The sequence below is a fragment of the Erpetoichthys calabaricus genome, chromosome 13 (genome assembly GCF_900747795.2).
Source record: "Erpetoichthys calabaricus chromosome 13, fErpCal1.3, whole genome shotgun sequence".
Classification (NCBI taxonomy): domain Eukaryota; kingdom Metazoa; phylum Chordata; class Cladistia; order Polypteriformes; family Polypteridae; genus Erpetoichthys; species Erpetoichthys calabaricus.
In genome coordinates this window covers 5,005,911-5,030,333 of record NC_041406.2, presented here as the reverse complement: position 1 = coordinate 5,030,333, position 24,423 = coordinate 5,005,911, and the positions used below count along the sequence as shown (strand labels likewise).

Below are 24,423 nucleotides of genomic sequence, written 5' to 3'. Positions count from 1 at the left end.
AGTGTTCAGAAGGCCATTAAGAAGGCTAACAGAATGTCAGGTTATATAGCGCCTTGATGTTTGCAGTACAAGTCACAGGAGGTTCGCTCAAGCTTTATTACACACTGGTGAGGCATCATCTAGAGTTGTGTGTGCAGTTTTGGTCTCCAGGCTACAAAAAGGACATAGCAGCACAAGAAAATGTCCAGAGAAGAGCGACTAGGCTGATTCAGGGCTACAGGGAATGAGTTATGGGGAAAAAATTAAAAGAGCTGAGCCTTTACAGGAGAGGATGAGGAGACCTGACTGGAGTGTTTAACATGATGAAGGGAATTACTCCAGTGGATCGAGACGGTGACATTAAAATGAGTTCATCAAGAACCCGGGGACACAGTTGGAAACTTGTGAAAGGTAAATTTCACACAATCATTAGGGCGTTTTACTTTAAACACAGAACCACAGACACTTGGAATAAGCAACCAAGTAATGTGGTAGACAGGAGAACTCTAGGGACTTTCAGAACTTGATTTGATGTTTTTTAGAAGAATTAAATGGACAGGACTGGTGAGCTTTGTTGGGCCCGTTGAATGGCCCGTTCTCGTCCGGATTGATCTGATGCTTTAAAAACAAAGTCAAACAGGCAAAGGTGGAAACCATGAAGACAAAACTGAACTGAGATAAGAATAGTCAGGAGAATGAAACCGAAGTCAAGACACAATAATGAACCTGTCTATTTGGTTTATGTAGTTAAACAACCGTGAGCTGTGGGCAAGATTTCTGTTCATCTACTGAGCAATAACTAAGATTCCAGAACACCAAATTTATACATATGGACAAGAGGATTTGCCGGGAAGAATGGGATAAACTGGTCAAATTCAGGTGTGCAAGGTTGTAGAGGCTTTCTAGAGAAGACCCAAAGCTGGAATTGCTGCTCAAGGGGTGTAACCTGGTGGCACACTGAACCCTGGATACAACCACACAGACACAAGTCCAAATATGAGATTTATTACAACCAAGGACCTTACAAAGGCATCTCAAAAGATTACACAAGCTCTTCACGTCTTCTCTCTTCTCTTATCTCTTTCATTCCTCCACTCCTCCCAGGTGAGCTTTGTCCTCTTCCACCTGACTGATGACCAGGAACTCCACAAACATTAAGAATCCATTAAGAAGGCAAATGGAATGTCAGGTTATATAGCGCCTTGATGTGTGCAATACAAGTCTAGGAGGTTCTGCCCAACCTTTATAACACCCTGGTGTGGCCTCATCTGGAGTCCTGGGTGCAGTTTTGGGCCCACCAGACATAACAGCACTAGAGGAAGTCCAGAGAAGAGCGACTAGGCTGAGTCAGGGCTACAGGGGATGAGTAATGAGGATAGATTACAAGAGCTGAGCTTAACACTTGCATTAGGTTTAGGTCTTGTTAGGTTTTAATTCACAATGGGAGGTCTGAAAATCAAGAGTACACCTCATGAGAAGGATTTAGGTATCACAGTAGACTCGACACTATTGTGTTCAGAAGCCATTAAGAAGGCTAACAGAATGTCAGGTTATATAGCGCCTTGATGTGTGCAGTACAAGTCACAGGAGGTTCTGCTCAAACTTTATAACACACTGGTGAGGCCTCATCTGGAGTCCTGGGTGCAGTTTTGGGCCCACCAGACATAGCAGCACTAGAGAAAGTCCAGAGAAGAGCAATTAGGCTGATTCAGGGCTACAGGAGGTGGAGTGATGAAGAAAAAATAAAAGAGCTGATCCTTTACAGAAGATGATGAGGAGACCTGACTGAAGTGTTCAAAAATATGAAGGAAATTAATCCAGTGGATCAAGATGGTGACTTTAAAATGAGTTCATGAAGAACCCACGGACACAGTTGGAAACTTGTTAAGGGGACAGACATTAGGAAGTTTTTCTTTAAACAGGAGAACACAGACACTTGGAATAAGTGTCAATTAATGTGGTAGACAGGAGGACTTTAGGGACTTTCAAAACTCAACTTGATGTTTTTTTAGAAGAATTAGGTGGATAGGACTGGAGTCCTTGTTGGGCTAAATGGCCTTTTCTGTCCACATTGTTCTAATGTTCTAAAAATAAAGTCAAACAGGCAAAAATTGAAACCCATGCAGACAAAACTGAACTGAGAACCAAAGTAAAGAGGCAAGAATAGTCAGGAGAACGAAACCAAAGTCAAGACACTATAAAGATCCTCTCTACTTGATTAAGCTACCATGAACTGCGGAGAAGATTTGTGTTCTTCTATCTATCAAATCTTTTAAAAAAGTGAAAAGGAAGCCAGCATCCGGATGATAAATGGAGAGCCTGTGTAGTTGTACAATTTTAAAATTTCAATTTCAATCAAAAAGTAATCATAAGTTTCTAGCCAGTGGCTGAATACTAGAAGCCATTATAGCTCACCAAGCCTGATTTGGACCAATTATAAAGCTCTGTTTTGTCAGCATTTAGCTATAAGAAATGATAAGACATTCATTTTTGATGTAGATTTCATATACAGTCATGCAACATAACTAGCCAACTATAATTATTAGACTTAATAAAAATGTAACCGAGCATCGTCAGTATAACAATCTAAACCACTATAATAAATATTGTTGAATGACACAGCTGAGAGGCAGCACATATAATCAAAACAACCCAGAGGCCACACACACACAAGTACTCATTACTAATGACCAGAAAGAAATAACTGTTATACCATAAATATAGAAATGCAGCGCTTTAGTTGACACAAACACAACAAAATCCAAGATTCTACAGCTGCTTCTAAATGAATGATGTCAACCCAGAACATTAATTGGCCGTCCAAGCTGTTGATGCTTTAGAAGACGAAACTGGAAAATCATCTCGGAGTCATGTAGCCTGTCATCCCCTGCCATTCCTCGCCTCACATCCTCGGGGCAATGAGATCAGCAGCCGTGGTCATCACGGTTGATGTCCCCTCCGACTGAAAGTGCCGATGGCTTTAGACACCTGTGATTGATACGACCTGCATTTGACTAAGTATAGGGTGACATTGGAGTGCGTGTTGTGTTGCTGTATTCTGTTGTGAAACAGACATAAGATGAGCTTTATTTGTATTGTTATTATCCACTGAACCCTCATGCTATATTTGCCCTGGTACAAACAGTACTTCAGGTCGAGTTAAAAATGAATTGTTACTCATATTGCATTTTAATAATGGATGGATCACAAATATCAGAAGAGTCCTCTTGGCACTGTATTTTATTAAGTAGCTTATTAAAATGATCATTTTTTTTCATGATTTCACATAACAAGGTTTTTAAATAACATAGTAGTTTGAAATGTGATTGAGTACAAGTAGTGCTGGACACAAATCAGTGAATCTATCAAATTGTATAGTGCCTTTCACATCGTTCTCCTATATAGAGGCTTACACAATCTATCAATGACATACTGTATAGTGCGTTCCATATCTATTTAGAGATCAATATATTATATAGTGCCTTTCATGTCTGGTTATCTATCTATTATATAGTGCCTTTCATAAGTGCCTTCTCGAGATCTATCTGCTACAAAGTGCTTTTCAAATCTATTCATCCATTATATAATGCCTTTTCTATCTATCTATCTATCTATCTATCTATCTATCAATCTATCTATCTATCTATCTATCTATCTATCTATCTATCTATCTATCTATCTATCTATCTATCTATCTATCTATCTATCTATCTAATCTATTATAGTGCCTTTCATAAGTGCCTTTCTCGAGATCTATCTGCTACAAAGTGCTTTTCAAATCTATTCATCCATTATATAATGCCTTATCTATCTATCTATCTATCTATCTATCTATCTATCTATCTATCTATCTATCTATCTATCTATCTATCTATCTATCTATCTATCTATGATATAGTGCCTTTCATATCTATCTATCTATCTATCTATCTATCTATCTATCTATCTATCTATCTATCTATCTATCTATCTATCTATCTATCTATCTATCTATCTTTGATATAGTGCCTTTTCATATCTATCTATCTATCTATCTATCTATCTATCTATCTATCTATCTATCTTTCTATCTATCTATCTATCTATCTATCTATCTATCTATCTATCTATCTATCTTATATAGTGCCTTTCATATCTATCTATCTATCTATCTATCTATCTTTCTATATATCTATCTATCTATCTATCTATCTATCTATCTATCTATCTATCTATTATAGTGCCTTTCATAAGTGCCTTTCTCGAGATCTATCTGCTACAAAGTGCTTTTCAAATCTATTCATCCATTATATAATGCCTTATCTATCTATCTATCTATCTATCTATCTATCTATCTATCTATCTATCTATCTATCTATCCTATCTATCTATCTATCTATCTATCTATCTATCTATCTATCTATGATATAGTGCCTTTCATATCTATCTATCTATCTATCTATCTATCTATCTATCTATCTATCTATCTATCTATCTATCTATCTATGTTTGATATAGTGCCTTTCATATCTATCTATCCTATCTATCTATCTATTCTATCTATCTATCTATTCTATCTATCTATCTATCTATCTATCTATCTATCTATCTTTGATATAGTGCCTTTCATATCTATCTATCTATCTATCTATCTATCTATCTATCTATCTATCTATCTATCTATCTATCTATCTATCTATCTATCTATCTATCTATCGTGTTTTTTCACACTTATCTATGTAAAGATACGGAACGCACGTATGGCGGAACCTGTTTGCGCATGGACTATTTTACCCGTCGGACCCGGAAGTTTACTGGATGTCACAGCCAATGCTGGTTCAATGTGAGGAAAGCGAGTGAAGTTGGAGCAACTGAAGGAAAAGAAGTGTGTGCGAGTGAATGAAAAGTGACCGGGCAGAGGGAAAACAGAGATATTCAAACGTCGAATCTTTCGACTAGGAGAAATGGCGCATTTGCGTATTCGGCTTATACGAATAACCTGCTCATTGCTTAAAAGCACGAACGTCTTAGGGGATCACGCAGCAACCAGGTTTGAAGATTACACTTATATTCATTTTGCTAGTTATCGTTTCTCAGTCGTAAATTTACATCGTTACCTGCAGTGTCTTTGGAGTCTGTAATTGTTAAAATGCGCTACAGCGGCTTCAGTCCTTTTATTCTTACGTCGAGTTGAATGTAGACCTGGCAATTGGCGGCTTGTGATGCCTTGGATTGTATTACACTGAAAGAAAAAGTGTTCTTAATTATGCATTTTTGTGACTGGCTAAGTGGTAAACGTGTACTAAGAGCAAATGCCTTTATGTTGAGAAAGTTTAGAGCCAGGGCAGTTGCTTGAAACGGGTCATTAATTCCAAGTCGAGGTGATTTTGCCCCATAGAATTGGGGTCACGCAGGAGCCAACATGCACGGGGAGGACATCGAGATAGGTGCGGCCCTTTTCAAGGCTGTGCAGTTTGAATGCCGTGGGTGAGCTTTCTTCATCTCCTCTTCACATTTAATCAAAACTTAAACGCTGATACGTGTGATGAGATTGCAGCTGCCTTCTTATAATCAAATAAGCCAACATTTTAATAATTTTAATGAGCCACTAGCCTTACACAGACAGTCATGTCTGGATGTTTTTAGATTGTCCAGGATAAAATTAAGTAATGAGCGGGCCTGTCCTGATAGAAATTTGCCTTTTTATCCCCACAGGCTTGTGTTTTGCTACTGCTAGAATAAAATACTGACATTGATAAAGGCTAATGATGATGGAACACACTGGTTTGCCTGTGAAGTTCACAATCAATGTCAATATTCTAATGTTAACTTAATAAAACACAAAATGGCACGGCCCTGCTAACCATTGTCAGTGTTATTAAACAAAACACACTTGATAAACATTTAATGCTGTTACGGACATCTTGTTAGTAATTTAACAAGGTGCTGGAAACATTCCTCAGGGATTCTGCTCCATATTGACATGGTAGCATCACACAGTCGCTGCACTTCCATGATGTCAATCTCCTCTTCCTCCACATCCCAAAGGTGCCATACTGGATTGAGATCTGGTGACTGTGGAGGCCATTTGAGTCCGGTGAACTCCTTGTCATGTTTAAGAAACCAGTTTGAGATGATCTGAGCTTTGCGACATGACGCGTTATCCTGCTGGAAGGAGCCATCAGATGATGGCAGTCATAAAGGGATGGACACGGTCAGTGACAATACTCAGGTAGGCTGTGGCATTTAAACGATGCTCAGTTGGTACTAAGGGGCACAAAGCGTGCCAAGGAAATAACCCTCACGCCTTTATACCATCACCACCAGCCTGAACCGTTGATACAAGGCAGGATGGATCCCTGCTTTCATGTTGTTGATGATGCAAAATTTTGACCCCACCATCTGAATGTCACAGCAGAAATTGAGACTCGTCAGGGTGGGTCAAAATGATGTTAACATTAATGGTACTGCTATGTATAGACTTGTATACAATTTTGTGGACAATTTATGTGCCCCATATGGTATATGTGTTTAACGAACAGGCGAACAGGTTGAGACATTCCTGTAAATCATCTTGCACATATGAAGTATGTTTTGTGAATAAATTGTTTCCGCCATTCAAATATTAACCTCATTTTGACTCACTCTGTGTGTGTGTGTATATATATATACAGTGGGGCAAAAAAGTATTTAGTCAGCCACCAATTGTGCAAGTTCTCCCACTTAAAAAGATGAGAGAGGCCTGTAATTTTCATCATAGGTACACCTCAACTATGAGAGACAAAATGAGAAAAAAAAATCCAGAAAATCACATTGTCTGATTTTTGAAGAATTTATTTGCAAATTATGGTGGAAAAAAAAAGTATTTGGTCAATAACAAAAGTTATTGTTCGTTTGTTCATTAGTTCGTTATATACCCTTTGTTGGCAATGACAGAGGTCAAACATTTTCTGTAAGTCTTCACAAGGTTTTCACACACTTTTGCTGGTATTTTGGCCCATTCCTCCATGCAGATCTCCTCTAGAGCAGTGATGTTTTGGGGCTGTCGCTGGGCAACACGGACTTTCAACTCCCTCCAAAGATTTTCTATGGGGTTGAGATCTGGAGACTGGCTAGGGCCACTCCAGGCCTTGAAATGCTTCTTATGAAGCCACTCCTTCATTACCCGGGCGGTGTGTTTGGGATCATTGTCATGCTGAAAGACCCAGCCACGTTTCATCTTCAATGCCCTTGCTGATGGAAGGAGGTTTTCACTCAAAATCTGACGATACATGGCCCAATTCATTCTTTCCTTTACACGGATCAGTCGTCCTGGTCCCTTTGCAGAAAAACAGCCCCAAAGCATGATGTTTCCACCCCCATGCTTTACAGTAGGTATGGTGTTCTTTGGATGCAAACTCAGCATTCTTTCTCCTCCAAACACGATGATTAGAGTTTTTTTCATCTGACCATATGACATTCTCCCAGTCCTCTTCTGGATCATCCAAATGCTCTCTAGCAAACTTCAGATGGGCCTGCACATGTATTAGCTTAAGCAGGGGGACACGTCTGGCACTGCAGGATTTGAGTCCCTGGCGGCGTAGTGTGTTACTGATGGTAGCCTTTGTTACTTTGGTCCCAGCTCTCTGCAGGTTATTCACTAGGTCCCCCCGTGTGGTTCTGGGATTTTTGCTCACCGTTCTTGTGATCATTTTGACCCCACGGGGTGAGATCTTGCGTGGAGCCCCAGATCGAGGGAGATTATCAGTGGTCTTGTATGTCTTCCATTTTCTAATAATTGATCCCACAGTTGATTTCTTCACACCAAGCTGCTTACCTATTGCAGATTCAGTCTTTCCAGCCTGGTGCAGGTCTACAATTTTGTTTCTGGTGTCCTTTGGTCTTGGCCATAGTGGAGTTTGGAGTGTGACTGTTTGAGGTTGTGGACAGGTGTCTTTTATATTGATAACGAGTTCAAACAGGTGCCATTAATACAGGTTGACGAGTGGAGGACAGAGGAGCCTCTTACAGAAGAAGTTACAGGTCTGGGAGAGCCAGAAATCTTGCTTGTTTGTAGGTGACCAAATACTTATTTTCCACCATAATTTGCAAATAAATTCTTTAAAAATCAGACAATGTGATTTTCTGGATTTTTTTTTTCTCATTTTGTCTCTCATAGTTGAGGTATACCTATGATGAAAATTACAGGCCTCTCTCATCTTTTTAAGTGGGAGAATTTGCACAATTGGTGGCTGACTAAATACTTTTTTGACCCACTGTGTGTGTAGATATATATATATATATATAAAATGTTACGGCCAAAACCCGAAATTGGCCAAAGTGGGAAATGGCCAATGTTGTTGTAAATTGACCGGGCAATGTCCAATCTTTTCCTCGATTTCAGGATTTGGCCAGCCAGTTTGCGAAATGGCATGGGGTGATCAGCCGAAGTCGGAAGAAAAAAGGCATGAGCAGCGATTTGTTGCGTACTTAGTAGTGCAATTGTATCGAGTGTAGCCTTGCCGGCTCTTGTTCAGAAAGCGGACATCACATGGTTGTTTCACAATAATTATAAATAGGTTTCACATTTTGGTTATCATTTTAGCCCTAAAATAGTGACTTAACATCAGGGACTTATTTTATTGACCTTAAGGTTAGTGTTTGGGCGAGGGGAAGGCCGTCTCAAGTGGCATCTGATTTCTGAAAAAGACCCGCCTTGGAAAACTCATTTCTGAATCTGCATCTGAAAGTTTTTAAGCATCTTGAGCGGACATTCTTACATCAGCACATCGAATTCTGGCCAGGGAGTTCTCGCCACTTTGCGAAATGGCCGGCCAAAGTAGCATATACACTGGTCATTTCTAGTAATTCGGTCTTTTGTTCAGAGTCACTTCAGTCCTCTTTCTTCCTCATTCTGATGCTCAGTTTGAACTTCAGTATGTCGTTTTGACAATGTCTACAGGGCAAAATGCATTAAGTTGCTGCCATGTGATTGGTTGATTAGATATTGGTCTTTGTCCCAAACATGGAAGTAACTGCAGGATGTACATTCAAATCCAGGATAACTGCCTTGGCATATTCAGTATTAACTTCTCCAACAAAATAAAAAGAACCTCAGAGGTCAAAGTGCCTTTCGTGGACACTTTTTACACCACAAAAAAAAAGACACTCAAGTACAAAGATGGTGAGCCTAAAAAGTCAGAAACAGCAAGTACTGTGTAAATTTCGGTCAACGGTATTTTCATCTATAATAATATGAAACGTGTCATATAGAAAAAAACAAATAATAACTCTTGTATTAAAAAACATTGGCTTATGAAATGTTCAAAACAGCCAGATCATTACTGCTGGCAAACTTGACAAAATATGAGGCAACCTTCTCAAACAAGACTCGGTCTATCTTATGATGTAACTGTGCCAGAAATATGCACTTAAATTTAGCTGAACAAAAAGTATTTTATAATAAAGGCGTGTAGTTCATTTATTTGACAGCCTGTAGATCGGAATAATTACATTCATTGCATTCGTAGTCTGAATCCCAACCTGATTGTATGGGTGGTCTACAGGCTGTCAAATAAACGAACTACACGCCAGGGCGCAGCGAGAAGGAAGTTCGTCTCTGATGCCAACGTCCGAGGTTCCATCCCCGCAAAAGAATAAGGGCGAAACACGTGTTGCGTACTCTTTGCATTATTTGACAGTAAACTATGCAACATTCTATGATCTGCTTCTCGCAACTGAAGAGGGCACCGTGGCGGATGTTTTGCCGACTTGCAGAACAACCACAAGCGTTACCTGGCAGGTAACCACCAATACAATCAGTTTGTGATTAAGACTACTAATGCCATGAACACACACATTATATATATATATATATATATATATATATATATATATATATATATATATATATACTAGCAAAATACCCGCGCTTTGCAGCGGAGAAGTAGTGTGTTAAAGAGGTTATGTAAACATATATATACATAAACATATATACATATATACACATCCACATATATATACATATATACACATATCAACATATATATATATATATACACATACATACACACACACATACATATATACATATACACATACATATACAGTAATCCCTCGCTACTTCGCGGTTCACTTTTCGCGGATTCACGACTTCGCGGATTTTATATGTAAGCATATCTAAATTCATAATGCGGATTTTTCGCTGCTTCGCGGGTTTCTGCGGACAATGGATCTTTTTACTTGCTTCCTCAGTTGGTTTGCCCAGTTGATTTCATACAAGAGATGCTATTGGCGGATGGCTGAGACGCTACCCAATCAGAACACGCAGTTAAGTTCCTGTATGCTGCTGATTGGCTCAGCGACAGAGTGTTGCATTAACCAGGAAGTCTCATCTCACTCATTCATCATTAACGTGCTAATGCTTCAGGGGCCGTGTCCAAGCACCAACAGAAGATGCAAATGATTGCAGAAAAGGTAAAAGTTTTGGATATGTTGAAGGAAGGGAACAGCTAAACCGCTGCAGGACATCGATTCTTTTTATTTAAAAAGGAGGAAAAGCATATAAGATCTACGGCCGCAGTGTCCTTTAACCAGGGTGCAAAACGAGTTGCAAGTGGACGTGATAAGGCAGTAGTCTGGATGGAATCTGCTTTAGGAATCTTTGCAACAAGGTCGACGACGTCATGACCGCCTACAAGCTGCTACGTGTACTTCGCTATACAGTAAGTGTAAACTTATCTACCGATTTCATATTGCTTAGCAGTTGTCCCTGTTATTAATAGAGTAAATGGTGGGTTGTAAACAATACAGGGAGGGTTTAAAAACATCCAAATACACGTTAAATAATTAAATAAATATAGTGTCCCTACTTCGCGGAAATTCAGTTATCGCGGTCGGCCTTGGAACCTATCTCCCGCGATAAGTGAGGGATTACTGTGTGTGTGTGTATGTGTATGTGTATATATATATATATATATATATATATATATATATATATATATATATATATATATATATATATATATATATACACATACATACATACATACAGACACATATATATACATATATATATGTAGATATGTAAAATATATATATATATATATATATATATATATATATATATATATATATATATATATATATATATATATATATATACAGTGGTGTGAAAAACTATTTTCCCCCTTCCTGATTTCTTATTATTTTGCATGTTTGTCACAAAAAATGTTTCTGATCATCAAACACATTTAACCATTAGTCAAATATAACACAAGTAAACACAAAATGCAGTTTTTAAATGATGGTGTTTATTATTTAGGGAGAAAAAAAATCCAAACCTACATGGCCCTGTGTGAAAAAGTAATTGCCCCCTTGTTAAAAAATAACCTAACTGTGGTGTATCACACCTGAGTTCAATTTCCGTAGCCACCCCCAGGCCTGATTACTGCCACACCTGTTTCAATCAAGAAATCAATTAAATAGGAGCTGCCTGACACAGAGAAGTAGACCAAAAGCACCTCAGAAGCTAGACATCATGCCAAGATCCAAAGAAATTCAGGAACAAATGAGAACAGAAGTAATTGAGATCTATCAGTCTGGTAAAGGTTATAAAGCCATTTCTAAAGCTTTGGGACTCCAGCGAACCACAGTGAGAGCCATTATCCACAAATGGCAAAAACATGGAACAGATGGAACAGTGGTGAACCTTCCCAGGAGTGGCCGGCCGACCAAAATTACCCCAAGAGCGCAGAGACGACTCATCTGAGAGGTCACAAAAGACCCCAGGACAACGTCTAAAGAACTGCAGGCCTCACTTGCCTCAATTAAGGTCAGTGTTCACGACTCCACCATAAGAAAGAGACTGGGCAAAAACGGCCTGCATGGCAGATTTCCAAGACGCAAACCACTGTTAAGCAAAAAGAACATTAGGGCTCGTCTCAATTTTGCTAAGAAACATCTCAATGATTGCCAAGACTTTTGGGAAAATACCTTGTGGACTGATGAGACAAAGTTGAACTTTTTGGAAGGCAAATGTCCCGTTACATCTGGCGTAAAAGGAACACAGCATTTCAGAAAAAGAACATCATACCAACAGTAAAATATGGTGGTGGTAGTGTGATGGTCTGGGGTTGTTTTGCTGCTTCAGGACCTGGAAGGCTTGCTGTGATAGATGGAACCATGAATTCTACTGTCTACCAAAAAATCCTGAAGGAGAATGTCCGGCCATCTGTTTGTCAACTCAAGCTGAAGCGATCTTGGGTGCTGCAACAGGACAATGACCCAAAACACACCAGCAAATCCACCTCTGAATGGCTGAAGAAAAACAAAATGAAGACTTTGGAGTGGCCTAGTCAAAGTCCTGACCTGAATCCAATTGAGATGCTATGGCATGACCTTAAAAAGGCGGTTCATGTTAGAAAACCCTCAAATAAAGCTGAATTACAACAATTTTGCAAAGATGAGTGGGCCAAAATTCCTCCAGAGCGCTGTAGTAGACTCATTGCAAGTTATCGCAAACGCTTGATTGCAGTTATTGCTACTAAGGGTGGCCCAACCAGTTATTAGGTTCAGGGGACAATTACTTTTTCACACAGGGCCATGTAGGTTTGGATTTTTTTTTCTCCCTAAATAATAAAAACCACCATTTACAAACTGCATTTTGTGTTTACTTGTGTTATATTTGACTAATGGTTAAATGTGTTTGATGATCAGAAACATTTTGTGTGACAAACATGCAAAAGAATAAGAAATCAGGAAGGGGGCAAATAGTTTTTCATACCACTGTATACAGTAATCCCTCCTCCATCGCCGGGGTTGCGTTCCAGAGCCACCCGCGAAATAAGAAAATCCGCGAAGTAGAAACCATATGTTTATATGGTTATTTTTATATTGTCATGCTTGGGTCACAGATTTGCGCAGAAACACAGGAGGTTGTAGAGAGAAAGGAACGTTATTCAAACATTGCAAACAAACATTTGTCTCTTTTTCAAAAGTTTAAACTGTGCTCCATGACAAGACAGAGATGACAGTTCTGTCTCACAATTAAAAGAATGCAAACATATCTTCCTTTTCAAAGGAGTGCGCGTCAGGAGAGACAGAGAGAACAAAGCAAGCAGTCAAAAAAAAATCAATAGGGCTGTTTGGCTTTTAAGTATGCGAAGCACCGCCGGTACAAAGCTGTTGAAGGCGGCAGCTCACACCTCCTCCGTCAGGAGCAGGGAGAGAGAGAGAGCCATCCATCCATCCATCCATTTTCCAACCCGCTGAATCCGAACACAGGGTCACGGGGGTCTGCTGGAGCCAATCCCAGCCAACACAGGGCACAAGGCAGGGAACCAACCCTGGGCAGGGTGCCAACCCACCGCAGGACACACACAAACACACCCACACACCAAGCACACACTAGGGCCAATTTAGAATCGCCAATCCACCTAACCTGCATGTCTTTGGACTGTGGGAGGAAACCGGAGCGCCCGGAGGAAACCCACGCAGACACGGGGAGAACATGCAAACTCCACGCAGGGAGGACCCGGGAAGCGAACCCAGGTCCCCAGATCTCCCAACTGCGAGGCAGCAGCGCTACCCACTACGCCACCGTGCCGCCCGAGAGAGAGCCAGAGAAAAACAAAGTCAAAAATCAATACGTGCCCTTTGAGCTTTTAAGTATGCGAAGCACCGTGCAGCATGTCCTTCAGGAAGCAGCTGCACACAGAAGGTAGCAACGTCCCTATCGTCTAGGTGTGCGAACCGCCCCCCTGCTCACAACCCCCTACGTCAGCGCAAGAGAGAGAGAAAGAGAAAAGTAAGTTGGGTAGCTTCTCAGCCATCTGCCAATAGCGTCCCTTGTATGAAATCAACTGGGCAAACCAACTGAGGAAGCATGTACCAGAAATTAAAAGACCCATTGTCCGCAGAAACCCGCGAAGCAGCAAAAAATCCGCGATATATATTTAAATATGCTTACATATAAAATCCGCGATGGAGTGAAGCCGCGAAAGGCGAAGCGCGATATAGCGAGGGATCACTGTATATCTCTCTATATCTATATCTATATCTATATATATATATCTATATCTATATATATATATATATATATATATATATATATATATATATATATATTTATATAAATCCCCGCGAAGTACTGCTTTTAAATTTTTATTAAGAAGAAAAGAAAACCTTTTTAAATTGAGGGAAAATATACCAATAACAATTTGTTAAGGATCTGGTTTTTTGTGAAGCAGCCTTAACACAGCTTTTCCGCTGTTTTATAAATGAACGCCATATACGGTCTTCCTTTTTCCTTGCTTCGCCAATGGAAGCAGCCTTTTTATTTAATCCACGGGTTGTCCGCTGTTTTTTTGTTCGTTTATTACGATTGTTATAGTTCTGTTTGTATACCACGTTGTCAGTTCAGCACTCCGGTTGTAATATGACCAAGCCGTGCAAGCACACTCTTGAGAATGCAACGTATAGATGTACAGGAGAAAAGCAATCTTGCCTCAAATCAATGGCAACCTTTTGTAGGTCTATGAACTTAATTTAAACTTTAGGTTTACACGGTGCTTTGTTTCCGACGTGTTGCGTTCTACGTGCTGTTAGCTAAGTCCCGGCACTTAAAAGTTTCTCGCTACAGCAATTTTTAATCCATTACAAAGTCATCGAAAGTCTCGTTTATACCTCGTGTCTTCTCATTAAACTTGTATCTCGCGAATATGGTATTCCAAACGGCAGCGGGAGCGTTTCTCATTAAACTTGTATCTCGCGAATATGGTATTGCAAACGGCAGTGGTAGCGTTTCTATATACTTAATTTAAACTTACGTTTTACACCGTGCTTTGTTTCCGCAGTATCGAAGTGATCACTCGTGCTGCATTCAGTCAGTTCACGTAAGCCGCTCTCTTGTGCCTTCTCAATTGTGTAATGAATGTTTTCTTCATCGGCCTTTGGGGCTCTTCCTTGTTTTCAGTTCACGTGATTACGTAGGAGGCGTGATGACGCGATACGTGACTCCGCCTCCTCCATTACAGTATATGGACAAAAAAGAGGTTCCAGTTATGACCATTACGCGTAGAATTTTGAAATGAAACCTGCCTAACTTTTGTAAGTAAGCTGTAAGGAATGAGCCTGCCAAATTTCAGCCTTCCACCTACACGGGAAGTTGGAGAATTAGTGATCAGTCAGTCAGTGAGTGAGTCATTGAGGGCTTTGCCTTTTATTAGTATAGACTAGTCATTTAGCCCGTTACAATAACGGGCGCTAGAACAGTAGTGCATAAACAGTAGGAACAGTCTATATTAAATGGCAATGGACTTTGACCTCATTCTTTTTGTTGGTCGTATTTTTCTTTCTTTTAGCCTTTCTTTTGTTGATGTTTACTTGCTGAGCTGACCGTTCTTCGTGGGCTACCGCCGTGTATTGTGTATCTTTAATTTCCTATGACAGTAATACTGTCTTGTATGGCTCTATTGAATAAGGGCGCGTACAAAAAGGCGAGCTTCAAAAGGGCGACCTCAATTGAGCGCGGCGAATAAAGGCGTTCGTAGATAATTTAGTTCAAATGGCTCTGGAATATGTGAAGAGCAACAAAGGTGCAGATCTTTATTTACGCGCGCCTTTATTCGCTGCGCCCAATTGAGGTCGCCCTTTTGAGGCTCGCCTTTTTGTGCGCGCCCTTATTGAAGGATGCCGTGTTGTACGTCCACTGGCATGTACATCTGTAATATACCTTTAATTTTCTCTGGCTGTAATACTGATTTGTATGTGGCTGCAATATGCGTCACTGTATTGTGTACCTTTAATTTCCTCTCGCAGTAATACTGGTTTGTATTTTCGTAAAACGCCTCTAACTTTCTCTGACAGTAATATCGCGCATCGCACCGTGCCCCGCGCATGCGCACTTCACCAGAAGACACCCACACACGGACACCTGGACGCACACAGGGATTTTATTAAAGAGGATATACACACAGTGCATCCAGAAAGTATTCACAGCGCATCACTTTTTCCACATTTTGTTACGTTACAGCCTTATTCCAAAATGGATTACATTCATTTTTTTCCTCAGAATTCTACACACAACACCCCATAATGACAACATGAAAAAAGCTTACTTGAGGTTTTTGCAAATTTATTAAAAATAAAAAAACTGAGAAATCCCATGTACATAAATATTCACAGCCTTTGCTCAATACTTTGTCGATGCACCTTTGGCAGCAATTACAGCCTCAAGTCTTTTTGAATATGATGCCACAAGCTTGGCACACCTATCCTTGGCCAGTTTCGCCCATTCCTCTTTGCAGCACCTCTCAAGATCCATCAGGTTGGATGGGAAGCGTCGGTGCACAGCCATTTTAAGATCTCTCCGGAGATGTTCAATTGGATTCAAGTCTGGGCTCTAACTGGGCCACTCAAGGACATTCACAGAGTTGTCCTGAAGCCACTCCTTTGATATCTTGGCTGTGTGCTTAGGGTCGTTGTCCTGCTGAAAGATGAACCGTCGCCCCAGTCTGAGGTCAAGAGCGCTCTGGAGCAGGTTTTCATCCAGGATGTCTCTCTACATTGCTGCAGTCAGCTTTCCCTTTATCCTGACTAGTCTCCCAGTCCCTGCCGCTGAAAAACATCCCCACAGCATGATGCTGCCACCACCATGCTTCACTCTAGGGATGGTATTGGCCTGGTGATGAGCGGTGCCTGGTTTCCTCTAAACATGATGCCTGGCATTCACACCAAAGAGTTCAATCTTTGTCTCATCAGACCAGAGAATTTTCTTTCTCATGGTCTGAGAGTCCTTCAGGTGCCTTTTGGCAAACTCCAGGTGGGCTGCCATGTGCCTTTTACTAAGGAGTGGCTTCCGTCTGGCCACTCTACCATACAGGCCTGATTGGTGGATTGCTGCAGAGATGGTTGTCCTTCTGGAAGGTTCTCCTCTCTCCACAGAGGACCTCTGGAGCACTGACAGAGTGACCATCGGGTTCTTGGTCACCTCCCTGACTAAGGCCCTTCCCCCCCAATCGCTCAGTTTAGATGGCCAGCCAGCTCTAGGAAGAGTCCTGGTGGTTTCGAACTTCCTCCACTTAAGGATGATGGAGGCCACTGTGCTCATTGGGACCTTCAAAGCAGCAGAAATTTTTCTGTAACCTTCCCCAGATTTGTGCCTCGAGACAATCCTTCTCTCTAGCAAACTTCAGACGGGCCTGCACATGTACTGGCTTAAGCAGGGGGACACGTCTGGCACTGCAGGATTGGAGTCCCTGGCGGCGTAGTGTGTTACTGATGGTAGCCTTTGTTACTTTGGTCCCAGCTCTCTGCAGGTCATTCACTAGGTCCCCCCGTGTGGTTCTTGGATTTTTGCTCACCGTTCTTGTGATCATTTTGACCCCACGGGGTGGGATCTTGCGTGGAGCCCCAGATCGAGGGAGATTATCAGTGGTCTTGTATGTCTTCCATTTTCTAATAATTGCTCCCACAGTTGATTTCTTCACACCAAACTGCTTACCTATTGCAGATTCAGTCTTTCCAGCCTGGTTCAGGTCTACAATTTTGTTTCTGGTGTCCTTTGACAGCTCTTTGGTCTTGGCCATAGTGGAGTTTGGAGTGTGACTGTTTGAGGTTGTGGACAGGTGTCTTTAATATTGATGACGAGTTCAAACAGGTGCCATTAATACAGGTAACGAGTGGAGGACAGAGGAGCCTCTTACAGAAGAAGTTACAGGTCTGTGAGAGCCAGAAATCCTGCTTGTTTGTAGGTGACCAAATACTTATTTTCCACCATAATTTGCAAATAAATTCTTTAAAAATCAGACATGTCATTTTCTGGATTTTTTTTCTCATTTTGTCTCTCATAGTTGAGGTGTACCTATGATGAAAATTACAGGCCTCTCTCATCTTTTTAAGTGGGAGAACTTGCACAATTGGTGGCTGACTAAATACTTTTTTGCCCCACTGTATATATGTATTTTATATGTATAGATAGTTAGATATGTACGTACTGTATAAAACTGACTGGCTGACAAGAAAGTCTTGACTCTTTGCAGACATCATAAGGAAAATCATTTTTGACTAAAGTGTTAATGCCACGGTTCTGAGACCTGCACAAATCCAACCTCACAGAAATATTTTTTTAAATGTTTGAAATGTTGGAGAAAACCGTAATTCTATTTTCATTTCAATAGTTGGAAAGTGTGATCTTTGTGCTGGTCTGTGATGGTTGCTGAATTATGTGGATGTCTGACGGTGAGTCCGTGGCTTTGTCGTTTAACTTCCGCCTGTATCACCTTTTTTTTTTTTTTTTCCTGCCTTGATCTGATTTGTTTCATGTAAAATGTGTATTTGTTTTTATTTCTTATTTTATTGGCTGGTGCGGTGGGTTTGCGACCTGCTCGAGATTGGTTCCTGCCTTGCGCCCTGTGTTGGCTGGGATTGGCTCCAGCAGACTCCCGTGACCCTGTGTTCAGATTCAGCGGGTTGGAAAATGGATGGATGGATTTTATTGTCTGGAAGCATAATAACCTCTTTTGACTTCCTTTCATTTTTCTGTTGAAGTCTTCTGTAATTTAAACCGATTACCTTACCAATGTCCCTTAAGAAATCAGTCACATCACAATCACTATGTATCCTGCCGTCGTCTTTATCAGTTCACATCTCTGGGGAGTGTAAAGTTACACTATAATTCATAAGTATGTCGTCATTAGTGTAATAGAAATGTCTCTGTTTGTATTTGTACTCTCATGATAGCTGTGTTATCTACTCCAGTGCAAAGATGAACTGCCTTAATTACTTCTTGTAATATTTAAAATGCTTCCTCTGGTATCCTTTTAATATTCATCACTTATTTTATCAGGCTTGTTTTGATGCTGAACAATTTCTAGACTTGCTCCAAATACCTGGTGAAATGTAAAACTGACTTTAATTTAATATTTCTTCTAATAGGTCATCCTGTTTACAACTTACAAGAAACATAAACAGCAGCACATGGTGGGAAGAGCATCTTTCAGAGGAGAATTCAAAGTTTCTTCGTAGACTTACAGCCGAGGAGTTCAGACAACAGACAGCAAGTAAAGAGTGTCCACTGAAGGACGAGCCTTGGCCCAGACACACGTGGCAACCTGGTAACGGGTGTTTTTTTGTTTTTCTTTTTAATTCCACTTGTTATTAAAGCAGGTGCATGTAACCTAAGCGATGTCCCTGATAATTTGAAATACCTCAGCTTTGTTTTTTATTCTTAACACAGGACACCCTTTCTCCCTCTGTTCCTGAGGATTCACATTATCAGATTATCTATTTCTTTGTTGTGATATAATTTTTATTAATATAGAGCTTTGAAAAAGTGTTTGTTCCCTTGCTTCCTAATAATCTCTTTTTTTGTATATATTGCACAATGAATGGTTGCAGACCATTAGAGAAAGGTAATTTGTGACAGATGGGTAATGGCAAGAGTGACAGGGAAGGTCTACAGGACAGTAGTGAGACCAGCTATATTATATGGGTTGGAGATGGTGGCATTGACCAGAAAGCAGCAGACCGAGCTGGAGATGGCAGAGTTAAAGATGTTAACATTTGCATTGGGTGTGACGAGGATGGAAAGGATTAGAAATGAGGACATTAGAGGGTCAGCTCAAGTTGGGAGACAAAGTCAGAGAGGTGAGATGGCATTGGTTTGGACAGGTGCAGAGGAGAGATGCTGGGTATATTGGGAGAAGGATGTTAAGGATGGAGCTACCAGGTGAGAAGGAAAAGAGGAAGGCCTGAGAGAAGGCTTTACTGGCTCCCTCTGTCTGACAGGATTGAATATAAAATTGTATTAATAACCTACAAAGCTTTAAATGGCCTTGCACCGGACTACATCAGTGACCTTCTAAATCACTAGGCTCCTGTTCGCCTACTAAGGTCCTCTGATTCTGGTAATCTTATTGTGCCTCACACTAACCTGCGCTCTGTGGGTGACGGGGCCTTCAGCTGCATAGCATCCAGACTTTGGAATGACATCCCAGAATTAATTAGATCAGCTGACTCCATTCATTCTTTTAAAAAACAACTTAAAACTCATCTATTTAGGAAGGCTTTTAACTTAACATTCTGCCCTTTCGTTCAGTTTACCTCTCTGCCCAGCATTTGTGTGTCTGTTATATCACAAATTAGGTTATTTGTTAGGTTTTTCTTTTAGTATTGAATTTAGTATTTTACTCTGGTTTATTGTCCTTTATTCTATTTAATGCTTTGTTATCTGTTCCATCCATCCATCCATTGTCTCCCGCTTATCCGAGGTCGGGTCGCGGGGGCAGCAGCTTGAGCAGAGATGCCCAGACTTCCCTCTCCCCGGCCACTTCTTCTAGCTCTTCCGGGAGAATCCCAAGGCGTTCCCAGGCCAGTCGAGAGACATAGTCCCTCCAGCGTGTCCTGGGTCTTCCCCGGGGCCTCCTCCCGGTTGGACGTGCCCGGAACACCTCACCAGGGAGGCGTCCAGGAGGCATCCTGATCAGATGCCCGAGCCACCTCACCTGACTCCTCTCGATGCGGAGGAGCAGCGGCTCTACTCTCAGCCCCTCCCGGATGACTGAGCTTCTCACCCTGTCTTTAAGGGAAAGCCCAGACACCCTGCGGAGGAAACTCATTTCAGCCGCTTGTATTCGCGATCTCGTTCTTTCGGTCACTACCCATAGCTCATGACCATAGGTGAGGGTAGGAACATAGATCGACTGGTAAATTGAGAGCTTCGCCTTGCGGCTCAGCTCCTTTTTCACCACGACAGACCGATGCAATGCCCGCATTACTGCGGATGCCGCACCGATCCGCCTGTCGATCTCACGCTCCATTCTTCCCTCACTCGTGAACAAGACCCCGAGATACTTGAACTCCTCCACTTGGGGCAGGATCTCGCTACCAACCCTGAGAGGGCACTCCACCCTTTTCCGGCTGAGGACCATGGTCTCGGATTTGGAGGTGCTAATTCTCATCCCAGCCGCTTCACACTCGGCTGCGAACCGATCCAGAGAGAGCTGAAGATCACGGCCTGATGAAGCAAACAGGACAACATCATCTGCAAAAAGCAGTGACCCAATCCTGAGCCCACCAAACCGGACCCCCTCAACACCCTGGCTGCGCCTAGAAATTCTGTCCATAAAAGTTATGAACAGAATCGGTGACAAAGGGCAGCCCTGGCGGAGTCCAACTCTCACTGGAAACGGGTTCGACTTACTGCCGGCAATGCGGACCAAGCTCTGGCACCGATCGTACAGGGACTGAACAGCCCTTATCAGGGGGGTCGGTACCCCCATACTCTCGGAGTACCCCCCACAGGATTCCCCGAGGGACACGGTCGAATGCCTTTTCTAAGTCCACAAAACACATGTAGACTGGTTGGGCAAACTCCCATGCACCCTCCAGGACCCTGCTAAGGGTATAGAGCTGGTCCACTGTTCTGCGACCAGGACGAAAACCACACTGTTCCTCCTGAATCCGAGGCTCGACTATCCGATGGACCCTCCTCTCCAGGACCCCTGAATAGACTTTTCCAGGGAGGCTGAGGAGTGTGATCCCTCTGTAGTTGGAACACACCCTCCGATCCCCCTTCTTAAAGAGGGGGACCACCACCCTGGTCTGCCAATCCAGAGGCACTGTCCCTGATGTCCATGCGATGTTGCAGAGGCGTGTCAGCCAAGACAGTCCTACAACATCCAGAGCCTTGAGGAACTCCGGGCGTATCTCATCCACCCCCGGGGCCCTGCCACCAAGGAGTTTTTTGACCACCTCGGTGACCTCAGTCCCAGAGATGGGGGAGCCCACCTCTGAGTCCCCAGGCTCTGCTTCCTCATTGGAAGGCATGTTAATGGGATTGAGGAGGTCTTCGAAGTATTCCCCCCACCGACCCACAACGTCCCGAGTCGAGGTCAGCAGCGCACCATCCCCACCATATACAGTGTTGACACTGCACTGCTTCCCCTTCCTGAGACGCCGGATGGTGGACCAGAATCTCCTCGAAGCCGTCCGAAAGTCATTCTCCATGGCCTCCCCCAAACTCCTCCCACGCCCGAGTTTTTGCCTCAGCAACCACCAAAGCCGCATTCCGCTTGGCCTGCCGGTACCTATCAGCTGCCTCTGGGGTCCCACAGGACAAAAGGGTCCTGTAGGACTCCTTCTTCAGCTTGACGGCATCCTTCACCGCCGGTGTCCACCAGCGGGTTCGGGGATTGCCGCCATGACAGGCACCGACCACCTTACGGCCACAGCTCCGGTCAGCTGCCTCAACAATAGAGGCACGGAACATGGCCCATTCGGACTCAATGTCCCCCACCTCCCTCGGGATGTGGTCGAAGTTCTGCCGGAGGTGGGAGTTGAAGCTACTTCTGACAGGGGGCTCTGCCAGACGTTCCCAGCAGACCCTCACAACACGTTTGGGCCTACCACGCCTGACCGGCATCCTCCCCCACCATCGAAGCCAACTCACCACCAGGTGGTGATCAGTTGACAGCTCCGCCCCTCTCTTCACCCGAGTGTCCAAGACATGTGGCCGCAAGTCCGACGACACGACCACAAAGTCGATCATCGAACTGAGGCCTAGGGTGTCCTGGTGCCAAGTGCACATATGAACACCCCTATGCTTGAACATGGTGTTCGTTATGGACAATCCGTGACGAGCACAGAAGTCCAATAACAAAACACCGCTCGGGTTCAGATCAGGGGGGCCATTCCTCCCAATCACGCCCTTCCAGGTCTCACTGTCATTGCCCACGTGAACATTGAAGTCTCCCAGCAGAACGAGGGAGTCCCCAGAAGGTATGCCCTCTAGCACCCCCTCCAGGGACTCCAAAAAGGGTGGGTACTCCGAACTGCTGTTCGGTGCATACGCACAAACAACAGTTAGGACCCGTCCCCCCACCCGAAGGCGAAGGGAGGCTACCCTCTCGTCCACCGGGGTAAACCCCAATGTACAGGCTCCAAGTTGGGGGGCAATAAGTATACCCACACCTGCTCGGCGCCTCTCACCGGGGGCAACTCCAGAGTGGTAGAGAGTCCAGCCCCTCTCAAGGAGATTGGTTCCAGAGTCCAAGCTGTGCGTCGAGGTGAGTCCGACTATATCTAGCCGGAACCTCTCAACTTCGCGCACTAGCTCAGGCTCCTTCCCCTTCAGAGAGGTGACATTCCACGTCCCAAGAGCCAGTTTCTGTAGCCGAGGATCGGACCGCCAAGGTCCCCGCCTTCGGCCACCACCCAACTCACACTGCACCCAACCTCCTTGGCCCCTCCCATAGGTGGTGAGCCCATGGGAAGTTGTTATCTGTTTCATTGTTCTATTCAGGAAAACATTTGTATCCAATGTTACATATACCGTGCTGTTTTTTTTTCTAAGACTCTGAAGCATCTTAATAATAATAATAATAATAATAATTCTTTGCATTTATATAACGCTTTTCTCACTACTCAAAGCGCTCAGCAATTGCAGGTTAAGGGCCTTTCTCAAGGGCTCAACAGAGCAGAGTCTCTATTGGCATTTACGGGATTCGAACCGGCAACCTTCCGATTGCCAGTGCAGATCCCTAGCCTCAGTATTAGCAATAACATTTGTTTCCCTTTTTAAATAACTAGGGGGCTTCGCTCATTCTCCCCCTCCACCAGGGCACACTATGTGCCAGCCACTTCGCGTCTCTGCCACTCGCGTTGTGAATGTGTGTGGTAGGTTTGGGGGCTGAACGCACGCTAAGGAGATGCGGTCGGATCAGCTGCTGGCTTGTTTGCTGCTGTTGCCGGGTCTGCGTTTTCTGCTTGTCGCGCTGCTCGTCGATCATTTAAAAGCCTGTACAGCAGCCGTCCTTTTGTCTCGCAAGATGGTAAAGTGTCTCCAAGAAAATCATGTATTGTCTCCTTCCAAGATTTTTTTTTTTATAATAGAGAGAAATAAAATATTTTGCTCACATCTGACCCAAGCACTTCTCAAAATGCATACCATAAAAAAGTGCATAGTATTAGCAATAACATTTGTTTCCCTTTTGAAATAAAATAAATATTTTTATATATAATAATAACAATTCTTTATATTTACATGCTGTTTTTCTCACTACTTCAAACACTTTGCGCCCCACGCCGGACATGAACCCAGTATGTTTTTAATGCCAGGCAGCAGCCCTCCGACTGCACCGCTGCATAAATATGACCCTGCTCCTCCATCACAAAGTGCATTTAACGGAATAAAAAAAACTGTCAGTGCTATCAAAGCTGTCAGTGTAGAAACCCATCAACAAGTGATTACCGTACCTAACCCACATGAATACCACGTCTACAGCACACTGAGGTTCGTTTTAAATCACCACACGTGTGTTGATATTGTGAGGTCTCACTACTGCGTGGACTGTGGGGGTGGAGTCCTTGGAGGGAAAGCACTGTGTGGGCTCAGGGCAGAGAGAGCTGAGTGACAGAATCAGGGAGCCAATGGAAAAAGAGCAGGAAGAGATTCCCCCAGAGAAGCGACTCCTTCAGCAGGTCATC

The 24,423-nt window shown here is 42.8% G+C and overlaps 1 protein-coding gene across 1 annotated transcript in view; it reads left to right on the top strand.

Annotated features, from left to right (window-relative positions):
• Positions 1 to 4,771: 4,771 nt before the first annotated feature.
• Positions 4,772 to 24,423, top strand: part of mrpl3 (mitochondrial ribosomal protein L3) — a 145,480-nt gene continuing 125,828 nt past the window's right edge. Inside the window, exons 1-2 of the mRNA XM_028817903.2 lie at positions 4,772 to 5,008; positions 18,874 to 19,052. Coding sequence (XP_028673736.2) covers positions 4,923 to 5,008; positions 18,874 to 19,052 — 265 coding nt within the window. The 5' untranslated portion in view covers positions 4,772 to 4,922. The remainder of the gene's footprint in view (positions 5,009 to 18,873; positions 19,053 to 24,423) is intronic.